Raw genomic sequence first — 14,725 nt, forward strand, 5'->3', positions numbered from 1 at the left:
GAGTTGTAAAAAGGATTCTGTTGTTTCTGTTTTACTTTTGTCACATTGAAGATTCAAATAAAAACGCCTCTGCCTCCCCAAGACTGCTTCGGTGTCTGGAATCCACGTTTACAGAACACTGACTCCTTCCAACCAGGACTGTGCTGTCGTGGGTTTTTTTGTTGTTTTTTTTTTTAAGTTGGGGGAGAAAGCAGGGGGCGGCGGGGGGGCAGATAGATTTTAAGAAAGGGTGGCTTTTCCCAACGCTTGCTTTCCTCTTTAACTTTCCATTCTGTTTATCTTAATGCGAGACGTTGTTCCCTGCAAGAGCCTAAGTCTTCCCTTTAGTTAGAAAAAAGAGGAGGAAAAAAAATCTGGCACGCACTGGAGCAGTACAGCACGCTGTCATTATTGGTGCAGGCCTGGGAATGCGAGCCGGACCTCCCAGTATTTGCTGCAGCTTGAGGCCAAGGTGCCTCTGAAAGGCTTCTCTTTGAGGAATTTCAGAAATTGTTTAAGCGCTTAAAAAAATATTACATTTCCCCCTCCCCCCGTGTCTACCGCGAGGCAAATGTTCGTGTGTGTGCGTGTGCGCGCGTGTGTGCGCGCAAAGGGTATCCCACAAAAAGAAGACACTGTTGAAAAGAAAAGGAATAAGAGAAAGGAGGGGGAGCATTCCTTAATGGAAGTATTGCATGCGAGAAGGTTGGCGCTCTCAGAGGCTGCCCCGAAGCCGGGGATGCACACACTGGGTTGCCTACCTGGGTGGTCTCTCTACTTTGGTGAGCTGTTGCTAAGCAGCTAATAATAGTCATGTTTGCTGAGTAATTTCTGCCCTCCGCGAGCCAATCGCGTAGCAGAAACCCAAGCCATCTGACAGCCCCGGGGGCGGGAGCTCCAGCCTTTTTCTCTTTCGCTCGCTCTCTCCCCCTCCACCCCCTCCCCTCCTCCTCTTCTTTCTCCAAATGGAGAGAGTTCTTTTTTTATTTCTTCCATCTCATCTATTGAATCAAGGAGCTGCTGCGGCCGCTGCCCGCTGCACACACACTGTGCGGAGTCCCCAGGTCCCGGGAGCGAGAGAGGCGCGCTGCACAGGGACAGAATGGTCCAGCGAGTTGGCGAGGAGCACAAGAAAGCAGAGTCCGGGACCGAGCAGCCACCGCGAACCCAGCAGCCAGAGCCCGAGCTGCAGCTCCTGGAGCCGCCACCGCCAGCAGCAGCCACCGCGGGAGCAGCGGCAGCAGCGGCTGCCCCGGCCCGGCAGCGCTGAGACCCTCCAGGCACCCTCGGACCCCGCGGCGGCGGTGGCCGCTCTGCGCTTATCCTCCGCGGCCGCTCGGGCGACCCGGGAGTCGCCGAGGGAGCCAGCGCGGCCGGCGGGAGCGGCGGGGATTCGCTGGCTCTTTCTGCAGTGAAGGGGTCGCGGAGCGGGGCGAGGGGCGGGTAAGGGGAGTTGAGGACCGCAAGGAGCGCCGCGGAAGCGCCCGAAGGACAGGCTCGCGCGGCGCGCCGGCTCTCGCCCTCCCGCGAACTGGATGTGGGCAGCGGCGGCCGCAGAGACCTCGGGACCCCCGCGCAATGTGGCAATGGAAGGCGCAGGATCTGACTCCCCGGCAGCGGCCGCGGCCGCAGCGGCAGCAGCGCCCGCCGTGTGAGCAGCAGCAGCGGCTGGTCTGTCAACCGGAGTCCGAGCCCGAGCAGCCTGCGGCCAGCAGCGTCCTCGCGAGCCGAGCGCCCAGGCGTGCCAGGAGCCCGCAGCGGCGGCAGCAGCGCGCCGGGCCGCCTGGGAAGCCTCCGTCCCCGCGGCGGCGGCGGCGGCGGCGGCGGCGGCGGCAACATGGCCTCGGCTGGTAACGCCTCCGAGCCCCAGGACCGCGGCGGCGGCGGCGGCGGCGGCGGCTGTATCGGTGCCCCGGGCCGGCCGGCTGGAGGCGGGAGGCGCAGACGGACCGGGGGACTGCGCCGCGCCGCCGCGCCGGACCGGGACTATCTGCACCGGCCCAGCTACTGCGACGCCGCCTTCGCTCTGGAGCAGATTTCCAAGGTGCATTTCAGACTCTCTCCTCTCCTCCCACTTTCTCTTCCCTCCTCTCTTTGGGATCGCCCCGCTATACACACACACACACACACACACACACACACACACCCCTCCAGGAAAAGCAACAGACAAGTGGGGATTGAAAAATTCAAACCCTCCCTCTGGTCCTGGGAGGAAGGGGCTGTCTGAGGTCCGCAGGGGGTGGAGGTGTGCGTGAGTGCGTGTGTGTGTGTGTGTGTACACACACGCCCTCCCCGGCGTGCCTTTTCCGGAGCACTGGAAAGCCGTCCACTGCGGGCCACCTCCAGGGCGGCCGCGGCACGGCGCCCTGCCCCGTACCCCCTGCCCTGGAACTCCCTCCTCCTGCTCCTCTGCCCCTATTTGCAGCGTAAACCCCGGTACTGCTGCCACATTTCTTAACATCTTGCAGGGGGAGGCGGAGTGGAGAGGCGGAGAGAGGAAGGGGGGAGGGAGCCGAAATAAAGGTGGTTTCCTTTTTTGGCAGCCGGTTTTGCTTTTGTTAAGCATGAAATCTCTGCTCCCTTAAAAAATTATTATCGGAAAAAGACATCTCCCCTGTTTCCCAGGTTTAGAGCTGCCTCTCCTCAGGGCCTGCTCCGGGGAGGGAAAGTTGTAAACAAATTGCCACCTTAAATTCGCGGTGCGAGTCTGCGGAGCGGCCGGGTTCATTGTGTTTACGAGGCTCGCTGAAATGTGTGGAATCCAGGGAAGGCGAGCACCCAGACGGGGGCCCGCCGGGGCCGCGGTCAGCACCGGGGAAGCGCCGCGCCGGGGAACAGCCTGCGCCGGCCTGGGCCCTTTCCCTGTGTACTCGGCTGTTTTTTACGTGTAACCAGAAAGGAAGGGAAAGGAGGGAAAGATCCTTGTGGCTGCCCTCTTCCGATCACAAATACTGTCGTAAGTTGCAGATGGCTGCCCCATTTCCTAATTCAGCTCACACAGCGTCTCCCAACGCTATGGAAATTCGCCGGGAGTGAACTCCCGCGTCCGCGCTCACCACGTGGATCCCCACTTACTAGCACTCTAGGAGGGGTTCCAGTTGGGGGAACCCGCAAAGTGTTGTTCCCAAAACGCGCTCGCCCCTAGCGCCCATCCCCTAGGGTGATGGACGGAGCAGGACTTCAGGGACACGGGGACCGGGTTTGCGGGCTCCTCAACTTTGGGCTCGGTCGCTGGGATGACGCGGCCCCTCCCTTCTCAAGTCTGGGGTGAATATTGCCTGTGTCCACTGGTCTCTCTCCTCTCTACCCGGGCTTCCTCTTCTCTTGCATTGCAGCCCCAGCAAATCGTACTCGGGGATCTGGCGGGTGGGGGCGCCCTGATGTCCCCGAGGTGCAGCTCCCACGCTGCGGCCCGGCTTTGATTTCTGACCGAGCCCCCCACGACGTTCGGGTCCGCTGGGGCTGCAGCCTCGAGGGTGAGTGCCTGTGCTGCGGCAGCGCGCACCCCCAGGCTGTTGGGGGCTCACCCTGCGGCTGCGCGAGAGCGGGCGTGGGTTCGCGGGCCGCGACTTCCCGGCGCTCACTCTTCCCTTCTGCTTCGTCCCCAGGGGAAGGCTACTGGCCGGAAAGCGCCGCTGTGGCTGAGAGCGAAGTTTCAGAGACTCTTATTTAAACTGGGTTGTTATATTCAAAAAAACTGCGGCAAGTTCTTGGTTGTGGGCCTCCTGATATTTGGGGCCTTCGCAGTGGGATTAAAGGCAGCGAACCTCGAGACCAACGTGGAGGAGCTGTGGGTGGAAGGTAAGAGCGCCCGCCGCGGCGCCCGCGCCCGCGGCCCGGTCCCTGCTCGCGGCTGATAGAGATATTCGCCAGCGCACACCTACAGCCCGGCCGCGGCCGGCGAAACCCCCTGCCCGCACCCGCGGGATTGTTTATTGTTTGGGCGCCTGGCCCGGAGCCAGGCCCTCCCGACAAAGGCCGCGCTGTAATCTACTCTGGGCGCTGCGCGGCGGAGGTGTGGTGGGAGAGAGCGGCGGGGGCGGGCCGGGGGCGCGGGGCCCCTCCGGGACGGACCACTCCGCGCGCCGGGGGCCCCGGGGCTCTCTGTCGCCGCCGCCGCCCGCCTCGGCCGCACCCCGAGACGCGCCCTGGGGCTGGCCTCTCCCTGCCTGGCTCCCCAGCCCGGCTTCCTTCTCTCCCCCACCCCCACCCACCGCGTCCAAAGAGAAAGGAGTCGGGGGGAGCCAGAGGCCACCCCTCCGGCTGGCGGGAGTGTGCGCGCCCCCGGCGGCCGCGGCCGGTGCGCTGGGGAGGGCCAGGGGCGGGCGCAGCGCAGGCCTGCGGAGGCGGCGGCGTGTGTGGTCCTGTTTTTGGACAGCTTTCAACTCTTAGGGAAAAAAACATTTGTCTCAAGGTACAAAAAAAGCGGGGTAGGGGTGGAAGGAGTGGAAAAAAAAATAGTAAGGCACAGACTGGAACGCATGTTTGCAAAGTAGATTAATGTTTCCTCGCGGGCGGGGGCTTTTTACATGGAATTATTCTGGGGAAATGCTGCATTTTGCAGGCAAAGAAAAGAAATGTTTTAAGAACGCGGGGTTGAAGGGACCTCTCAGAGGGGTTCTGCCAGTCTTTTACGTTCCTCAGTGTTGGGGTTCCTGAGACCTTCACAAGGCCGTTGCAGATTTAAAATAGATACATATTTTTTCGAAGACAAATATCTTTACATTATTTTGGTGACACCGGTTTAAATTTTTTTCTCCCTGCTGGTTGTTTCTTAATTATCTTCTTGGCAAGTTCCAAACGCAGCTATTTAGAAACATTTTAACTCTAAACACCACCTTGGGCATCTGTTATCTTACAAAAGGGAGGTAGAGGAGGGTTGAGGTGACTAGGTAGATATTTCAAACTAAAATACCTGGAGTGTTTCTCGGGACGCTGAAGAGTTACGGGCATCATCGTTTCAGCGATCCCTTTCAGGATGCTGTTGAAGATGAACCCTGGAGAATATTTCCTTAATCTCTCCTTGTGTGTGAAGATTCAGCTTGCAGAGTTTTGCAAGCCTGTGGTGGAGTTGGAGCATTTGGTTGAGAAGTGACAATTAAAAAATAGTCCACGTCATTAAGACAAAACATTCCTGCCTTAAGTAGTTTGGTAATTAATACAAAAGTGTTCTTTGAATTGAATCCATGGAGTAATTTACCTCAGTTCAGCGATTCAGTATCATTGGTAGATAAAAGAAGGGTTTTATCGAGCAGCTGTTATGCTCGTAGCAAAACCTTCCTGAGCGCCTGTGATGTCCCTAGCAGTGTGTTACGCACTGTAAGAGACAGGCGTGTTTGACACTGCACGATTTCATGCACTTAAAACTATTAGAATTCGACGCATTTGGACCACATTTGGGTTCAAAGTTGAAATGGGCTGTGAAAGTTACAAATAAAAAGCTTCCCTGAAGGTGGTGAGGCAGGCTGGGGGGGGAGGGGGAGACAACGGAAAGAGTGGGGGAAGGAGGGCATCTTAGGCAGAGGGCACATTTGCAGCAGGGGCAGCCGCTGAGGAGTTTGGAAGTGATGTGATTGGCTGGACTGTAGGGACACTGCCATAGATTCTAGGACAGAGCAGGGCATGAGCACAGGGGAAGGCCGACTCATCCATATGTTCGCTTTCCGCCGCTTGGCCCAACCTGTATTTGTTGCCATCCGATGAGGGTGACAAAACATGATTTTGTGGTGTTCTGAGCGAGAGTTTTTAGTAGACCTTTAAGCACGTTGAAAGAGAGAGAATGTGATTTATTTTCTTAGCACTGCGTATTTTTGGAAATAAGTTGGTTTCTGCATAACACGACCCATTTCCAGTCCTGGAAGGAGAAGCAGTGTGCTTCCTGGCAGTTTTATGGGCGCTGCCAGTTGTGTAGTGAGAGGGAGTAGACTTTTCTTTTTCAATGGACTGGATGAGGACACCTGTGAGGGGAACACTGTTTGCTTACTTTTGGCAGTTTCAACATGGCTCCCTGGTTCTTGGGCCAAATGTATTGACTCAGTACAAATACTATCACTTGGTGAGCAACTGCCATGCACCAAGCATTTATTATATATTATCCTATGCCTTACAACTCAGTAAAATAGCTATCAATTATTTTTATTTTATTTGTATAACATGATAGTGGACATACTGTCTTTATGGAGGATGAGGATTGTCCCACTTTACAGCTAGGAAATCCGAGTTCTCTGTGTCTCCCTATTTACTTTGCCTACTAATGACATCAGTCATTTGTTCTCCTGTTGCCTTGTCTTTTATCTTTTATTCATTCATTTATTCAGTGCTAAATTCTCCCTCCAGAGAAGAACCAACAGTTTCATAAGTGCAGATAAATCCAGCTACGGAGGTGACCACACTGTTGTATAAATTTAATTTCATTTCAAAGCAGAAGTACTGTGTAGAGATCGTGTTTGTGATGCAGTGAGCTGAGTGTTCATGTCAGTAGTAAGTAGTGTGAGCATTTGCGTTCAGGAGTAGGAATTCCCTGCTGTTCTAGACGTCAGTAGACATCCACGAATTGAAGTGAGTAACAGCTCCAAATTTAAGTTCATTTTATGTGTCAGTCTCATAGATAAATTCCTCATCTCTACCAGCAAAGAAGTCTGTCAGATGGTACTTTCTTGGTGGGTTTCTCTGAAGGTTTTGGGCATGAATTTTTACATGAACTGAGTGCTTGCTCCACAAATAAACGAAATAGATAGAGGTAGCATATTTTCCTAGTTAGAAAACAACAGAAGAGAGCAAAGTGTGAGATTTTAAGGGATTAGGGATGCTGAGGGATAGTTTGTAAGAAGCTGTTTCTCCTGCAGTTTAAAATCGCAGGAGTGTGTGTGTGTGTAGCACATTTTCTTACTCTGCATATCCTCCTGTCTGCCAAAGTTATGTTAAGGTTATCTTTTTACTACAGCTAGCAAATTAAAGGGATCCACTCAATAGGCTGTATCTTCTAATTGACTTTCATGCTTTGTTTAACATGCTGGGGAAATGTGGCTTTATAAAGAGGTGGAATACATCAGCCACAATTTACAGACCAATATATGCTAGATAGATAAGGAAGAGTGTGTGTGTGTGTGTGTGTGTGTGTGTGTGTGTGTAGGCATTGGTGATAAGAATTATTGTATTCTGTTGTTAAATTGTTCGTATAATGATTGCCTTTTAAGAAACTGTCAATTACGTATTAAGATACCAGCTTGGATTTTAGGGTTATAGTGTTTGCAAATCAAAATTGTCAAATCAATTTCACATGTGTGTGGAGTCATGAGGTTTGATACAGAATATGTCTACTGATACAGTGGACATCTGCTATTGCAGAAACAGATGACCATGGCAGCAAGGTGGGGGAGAAACTAATTGTCATTGAAAAACAGAAGCGTGGCCGGGCGTGGTGGCTCACGCCTGTAATCCCAGCACTTTGGGAGGCCAAGGTGGGCAGATCACAAGGTCAAGAGTTTGAGACCAGCCTGACCAACATGGTGAAACCCCATCTCTACTAAAAATACAAAAATTAGCCAGGCGTGGTGGCACGAGCCTGTAATCCGAGCTACTCAGGAGGATGAGGTAGGAGAATCACTTGAACCTGGGAGGCAGAGGTTGCAGTGAGCCAAGATTGCACCATTGCACTCTAGCCTGGGCAATAGAGTGAGACTCCATCTCAAAAAAAAAAAAAAGAAAAATAGAAGCATTCATTCTGCACATGTTCTCAGTGCCTATTCTGCACCACCATTGCAGAAAGCTCTCCAGAGAGATGGTGAAAAGCCACAGTCGTCCCAGCCCTCAGGGGAGATTTATACAAACATCCAGCAGGCATAAGGACCAGTGTGTGGGTGTTTAACATGAAGGACAGCAGTGCCAAGATGGCAGGAAATTGGGGACATCTTCCAGGCTGGCCTCAAGGGAGGAGGCCTGAGCCAGGCACCGGGGCTGGAAGAGGAAGGGTAGAGGGCATTCCAGGCAGAAGGAACAGCATGGGCAAAGGTTCTGAGAACAGGAATGTGGCTCCCTGGAGGGCAGCCTTTGTGGGGTCTTCGAGATTGGATGGGAGCCTGGAAGCTGGTCCGGTCCCTCAGGGCCATTTCATACAAGTCTCCCTGCTTGGCTGGGGGCTGCCAGTGCTTCCTGCTAGCCATCCCTATCTCATGAGTGTGCTCACATGTTGGCCTCTAGTGTCCTCCCTGGAGCCATGAATGCTTTACCCATATCTCGCCCTTCTGGGGACAGACTGGTTATTTTTAATCTTACCTATTTCTTTGTTGGTATTTCCTTATTGTTGAGCAGTTTTAGCCCATCTCCCTCAGTATCTATTTCCCTTCATGTCTACCCCCCACTCCAGCCCTCCCTTAAACACAAGTTTCTTGTCAAGCTTTTTCAGGGATAGAACATTCATTTATCTCTTTGAGCTTTTTGTTTTTTTCTAAAAGCTTGCTCAGCTCCTGGCCTCCGTTTCTGCAGAGAGCAACTGACTTGAAATGAATCCATATTGCCTTGGTGTTTGGATGTTAATATTGCTGCAGGCCAGTGTCAAGGGAGGAGAAGGCAAGTTGTGAGTTTGACTTTTTTAAAGAAAAATAGAAGGAATTGTTTGTTAAAATACGTGCTTGATATGTCTAAGTGCTTTCGAGTTTGTACTTTGCCAGTGTTACACTTTCAGTATTCTTGAACTCAGACAATTAGTTGTAGGAGATAACCACTCCTTCAGTTTGGAGCAAGGTCCCTCAACCTCAGTACTGTTGACATTGCGGCTGGATCATCTGCTGTCGGTAGCTGCTCTGCACACTATAGGATGTGTAACAGCATCCTGGCCTCTACCCACTAGATGCCAGCAGCACCCTCCCAGTTGTGACATCCAAAATGTTTCCAGTCATTGCCAGATGTCTCTAAGGGAGAGGGTGAAAATCATCCCAGTTGAGACCCACTGGTTTAGATGATAAAAATATTTTGATTGGAAGACCCATGCTGTGCAGAATGAAGGTGTTTGTTATGACGGAGTTGTGGCTGCAATGCATTGTATAGATGCAAGAGTATTCGTTTTCTTTAAAATAACACCCCCATCCCATTCCTGTATTTACTGACCCAGATAACTATTTCTTTTTCTTAGAATGACATTAAATATCAAAGAAAAACACCATGAAGGGTCGAAAGAGGAAAGAGGCCATGGAAGAAAGAAATACTTTATATTTGGGTACCTGTTGGGATGGGGGGGGTATCTAATTTTGCGGAAAGACTGGTTGCACCTCAGCCCCAGTAGCCTGAAGATTTGTAGCATGAAAGTGACTTTCTGAAAAGCTTTAATAGAAGATATCACTGCCTTTTTTCATATTGAAATAACAGCTCCTTCAGAAGCCCGTCTAGTGTATGAACTCTTTGGTGGTCTCCTCTTCCAAATGTGTTTCTATCACAAACCACTCCCACTTGTCCCTCCAGGAGACCTTATGGAGCAGAAGCAAGGGACAGCAAGGGACCAAGGCAGTCCAGCTGGAAGGGCAGAATGGGATCTGCTGTCACTGCCCTTCCACAGTGGTCATCTGGTTTCTGTTCTCTGGGGCTGCCATTTTGGGGGCATTTCACAGGGACAGGAAGAAAAATGCAGCTCCTTTCTGCTCCTTGGACCCCCATACATGACTTAAAAGGAAGAATATGTTTAGATAGGTATTTATTAGTTTCCACTACTGGGTATGCACATTTAGGTGGAAGCAGTTGTGGTATTTCTTTCATATTTGGTGAAAAACGATCAGAAATGAGAAGCTACCAATGATTGTTAAAAAAAAATAACAAACAGCCCTCAGGTGCCTTCTACACAGGGCAGTTGACCCTGCAAATCCTCCCTATCTCTTTGCTGTCTGCCATTCTTGACCCTTCAACAAGTTGAGAGAACAGGTTAGGTAATGGGGTGTTTCTGATGCATAGGACACTGCCCGGAGGTTCCAGAAGATGACAGCTTCCAGATGTATGAACAGCCTGATCCGTGTGTTTAGATTACGCGCCACAGCTGATGCGGAGATTAATGCTGGCTGGACAAGCCATGGGAGATTTGTCTGGTTTCCACAATGCCATGTTTACGTTTCATTTGGGTTTCTCCTTCAAAGCTGACCTGCCTGTGACCCCGGGCTCTGTCCACTCGGGGCAAGCTGGAACTCATCCACCCTGCTCTCCTGCTTGTACTGGGGTGGGGAGAGTCACAATTTCACAGAGAAAGGGGGCACTCCGGTGGCTGCCTCCTCCTCACCATGCCAGCCGTCTGCCCAGATTTAGCCCCTGATGAGTGTTCAGTTCTACTCGGGATGTGTTTCACTTTTGTAAAAGGTTTTTAGGCTTTTAAAACAAATATGGAAATATTATGAAATAACTTTAAAGGGGACCAGATTTAATAGAAGCCACTTTGCATAAATGTAGTATTTTCTGGTACTTTTTTGACACTATTTGGGGAAGAAAAAGTTGAGGGAATTCCAGCTGTGTCAGACACCCCCACGTGATAAGCATAGCTCTGTCATTCTGTTATAATACTATTAATATTTCCTTTGCCCCTCCCTGGCTCCCAGAACTTCTGCTGCCTCCTCCCCCCTCCCCTTCCCCCCGTACTTTCTGCCACCCACCCACCCCTAAACCGCCCATGTCATTTCCTTCCAAGTGGATCTCTGCAGTTACTAGTGTGAACTCTGAAATGGTAGTAAGTCTGGCTAATCACAGACTGAGAGAAGGGAATTAGAACATTTATTATTTCAAGCCAGCTGCGGGAGATGCTAGATACAGAGCTGCCATTTGCATCCCTTGGCATTCTTATTTTGGTTAGGGTTGGTTCCAAGACCACACTCTTTGATGGGCTCTTGGCAGAAGATGTGATTCCCCTGTTGAAGAACCATGACTTTTTTTAATGGGCTTCTGAGGCAACTTTAGAATCCATTGACAAGCTTCTTCAATCCCTACTGCGCCACCAGAGAGAGTGGGAAGTAAGTCCTGGTCCCCTGTGCTTACTGTGGCACATGAACAGTGGAAGAACTGGGTTCCATAGCATTTCTGGGACTGTGAGTGGAGCACAAACCATGGCTTTCCCTCCCAGTGCCCCCCCCTTCAGGCTTTCCCTGCTTAGAACTCCCACCAAAGCCAGTCGGCGGCATATGGAGCTTGGCTAGATTGAGGACGATGGAATTCTTTATCCAGATTCTGGCCGACTCTGAAGCTTTATATGGTCCATCCTCATAAGAGGTCTTGGTTGACATCCAGAGAGCAGAGGGCTTTGCTGGTGCGGGCACTTCTGCCTGCTGGAGGAGGAAGCTCTGTGGGATTCTCTCAGTGGGAACATTCCTTGAATACACAGATATGATCAGGGTCATCAAAATATAAACACTTCTGTTACTTTCTCTTCTAATCTTTGAATTTGTGTGCTTACGATAATACTTACTGGATTTTTTTTCTCTTAAACTGGATCTAGGGTGCTTTTTTTCCTTTACACTGCAGTATCTAATGCCTTCCATAACTGCAGAATACTGCCATTGAGAAACTGCTGGGCTACTGTGGAGGATTTTAGGAGTCTGATGTACAGGAAGATGCACCCTATCCTTAGTCCCTCCAGGCAGGAGTATGACTGTTTCATTTGGGGTTTACAGCATGGCTGGAGAAACAGCTGTCATGTGTTAGGGAAGCTGTATTGTTGGTGGGCAGTCAGATACCTGCTAATGAATGGCAAGTTTGTTGTTGGAGAGATTTAAAATGTGAGGGCAGGACCTTATTTCTAATCCAGAAACCCAGGTGTGAGTTGACCCAAATAGTCCGCTCTGCGTGTGGGTCCCATAATGCCACTGCTATGAGAGCGAGGCTAGTGAGAAGCAAGTCCCCAGACCGCAGTGCAAGCTTTATTTGTTATTGTTAGAATAAATGAAAAGAAGCAGTAGATTTACCCAATTTAGCAACCAAGATAGTTTTCAGTTATTAATGAAACATGTACAAAAGTAAGCAAAAGGAACTGGAAATGGGCTTTGTTAAGTCAATGTGCATGATTTTTTTTTCCCCTTAAATCATTGCTTAAGGGCTTCTGGCCCCTAGCTCAGGAATCCTGCCCAAAAATGCCAGATGTATTACACAGTCAAGCATTGCAATGTAAACACTGCTCCGTGCCACGAGGCAGGGTGGTCCATCTCCTATTTAAGAAGAGGGAGAGATTGAAAGGATGCGGGGTGGGGGGCAAATCCTCCGCTCTGCAGTGAGCATAGTAGTGGTTGTGTCATTTGTGTTTTTGGCTGCATGGTCAAGATTTGAAACTACCAAACCCAGATAAACACATTGGAATGGCAGACAATAGCAACTTGAATTGGGATGCCAAAGAAATCAAGATGTGGCTTGGATAGTGTTGCTTCATTGGGTCAGATAAGTTTATAAACTGTGGGACAGAATGGAGGGTGGAGAGATACAGGAAGAGAGCTCTTGTCACAGCAGCATCTTGAAGCTGCATCGAGCATCCTTGTTTTCATTTACTGGTGGCTAAATGGAAAGGTGAGCGTAAGTAAAGCTAAGAGATCCCAAGCCTCCAGGGTGACCTCCTCCGTGAGAGGAAGCCCGCCGGGTGGGTGCACCTTCCAAGTGTGGAAAGCTGATAGGTTGCAGAGCCCTTCTGGTGTTCCGCAGCACTGAGGATGTGGCCCATGATATGTTCTGATTTTCTCCTGCTTTGTGCATTTCTGAACTAAGGAGTCTGCTAATGATGATTGTTTGGAGGTGAGAAAGTCACTGGCACTCTGGGCCACCCTCCGGTAAAATGTGTCATTCCATGCTGCCGGCAATGACAGGAAATTGGAGTGCCCAAACATTACCTGTCCATCCAGATAACCTCAGAAGAAGCAGCCTCAGAGTGACTACGTTCAGGATTTCTAAAAATTAATATGAACATGTTTTGTGAGTTAGGAAGTAATAGGATTTCAGTTTGAATTTGGGGAATTGTTGAAATACCTGCACTAATAATCTCTTTATTAAGAAATTTATTCTACAGACTGATCTGAGAAAACTAAGAAATGGTGATGATAAAAACAGGAATTTTGAGATGAAGGAAGTGTAGGTTTCTTGACTCCCTCTTTCTCCTCCCACCACTGTTTTTTTTTTTCTTTTGTGAATTCTTCCACATGCCCACCCCCACTCCCTGATTTCCTCTGCTCCTTTAGTGGGAAACCAGCAACCTTCACAAAATAGACTCAAACATCACACAGCCTCTTTTTAAATGGAGGCTTTCTAAGAGAAAATAACAAAAGAATTTTTCCTAGCTGCCTAAGAAATTATTTCTTTTTTCTTACTGTATTTTCCTCATGAGGTTTACACATTGTTGTAATAAGTAAAAAATGATAAATATGATACCATCATTTTGGTCTACGCATGATCCAGAAAAAAAAAATTGCACACGTTTAATACCTTGCTTAATTGCAAACAAAGCTTGCAATTTGAGAGATTGGGATTAGAGCTAAATATCTATTAAGTGCTCTTTCTAGAGATTTGGGGAATAGGATGACCCTTTTTTTTCCTTTTTTTTTAATAGGCTACAGTTTCACATGGCTCCCAAAAGAAATCTTCTTGCTTTTTGTTTCCCACACCAATTGATTTATCATTTTGCTTGCAAGCAGATCCAGAATGTTAGGGCAAGAACACACTCACTTTTTTCTCGTAACTTTTTTGTTGCGGACCGAAACCAGTTGACTTGAATAAATTTTTCTGAGGCCTGAATGTAGCCAGCAACGTGGAAAAATCTTGCCATTCAGGGCCGTCTGAATGTACATTTCAGCCACACAGTAAGCTGCATTGGGAGGCGCTGGACTGCTAAATGCAACCATTTTTCGCAGCAGCGAGTTAGACAGGTGATTAGCATAATTAGCACCGAGCAGCTATACATATGGTAATGCTGAGTGTGTAAATGCCAGCTGCGGTGTAAAATTTATGTCAGGGGTCGGCAGGGCTGTGCGAAAGTATTGTGTTCCAGCTGCAGGTCAGGGCCGCCAAAGCTCACCTCCTTTTCTCTTGTTGGTGAATACGCCAAACAGGAGAGAAAGACAGAAATATAACAGATACGGCTTTGATGGGACAGCCCAGTTCTGTGCAAGAGGGACTGCTCTATAAAACACACACACTCGCACACACTTGCAGAAATCCCATCACTTTCTCTAGAAATTGTGTGTTTACTTCACCCAGGGTCCAGATGAGTGGGGCCAGGATGGACGTAGGTAAAGGATTTCCTGGGAGGAAAAAGTTCAGTCATTGAACTTTTAAAAGGAGTTAGAAGGTCTGTTTTGTTTTTCTCCCCATCCTCCATTCCCTCCACCACCCTCCTGCCCACATTGTCTTATTTCACGTTAGATGGGGTGATATCCTTGCTGGATGGGATAGCGTTGGTCCTTTAGAAGAGGAGGAACTAACCATCCTGGAGGTGTTAACCTTGAACAAAATACAAGGTTTCAGCAGTGAAGCTCTCTTCCCAAACTGCTTACTGCTGTTAGAAAAGGGCTAGAAGCTTTTGTGTGGGCTTTTTGTTCTTCCTGTGGGTAGCTATACTTGCTTGCCTTTTTACCTACCTCCACTGTCTGACCCACCAAATTCTTTATAGATAAAAAAAGAATCACGTGGGTTTCTTGTTTGAAAGAACGATAGTCTTGAATGGCTCTCACACACTTTGAAGTGCATGATTCGGGAATTTATTGCTATGATGAGTTTATACATTTTGCACTCAAGGCATTTTCTCTGC

General features: G+C 49.6%; 1 protein-coding gene across 7 annotated transcripts in view; it reads left to right on the forward strand.

Annotated features, from left to right (window-relative positions):
* The window catches only part of PTCH1 (patched 1), a 70,785-nt gene that overhangs the window by 6,929 nt on the left and 49,131 nt on the right, over window positions 1–14,725 (forward strand). For 2 of the 7 annotated variants that reach the window (XR_001830571.1, XM_017547202.2), the window contains exons 1-2: window positions 1,607–2,023; window positions 3,588–3,780. Coding sequence is in view for 3 of the 7 variants with exons in the window: in XM_017547202.2 (XP_017402691.1) it covers window positions 1,817–2,023; window positions 3,588–3,780 (400 nt within the window). In the remaining 4 variants the exon portion in view is untranslated. Of the gene's footprint in view, window positions 1–1,606; window positions 2,024–2,715; window positions 2,936–3,440; window positions 3,456–3,587; window positions 3,781–4,319; window positions 4,394–14,725 lie in introns of those variants that run through there. The other 5 variants (XM_037745245.1, XM_017547203.2, XM_037745247.1 and 2 more) reach the window with 5 other exon arrangements.

The sequence above is a fragment of the Cebus imitator genome, unplaced genomic scaffold (assembly GCF_001604975.1).
Source record: "Cebus imitator isolate Cc_AM_T3 unplaced genomic scaffold, Cebus_imitator-1.0 Scaffold196, whole genome shotgun sequence".
Taxonomy (NCBI): domain Eukaryota; kingdom Metazoa; phylum Chordata; class Mammalia; order Primates; family Cebidae; genus Cebus; species Cebus imitator.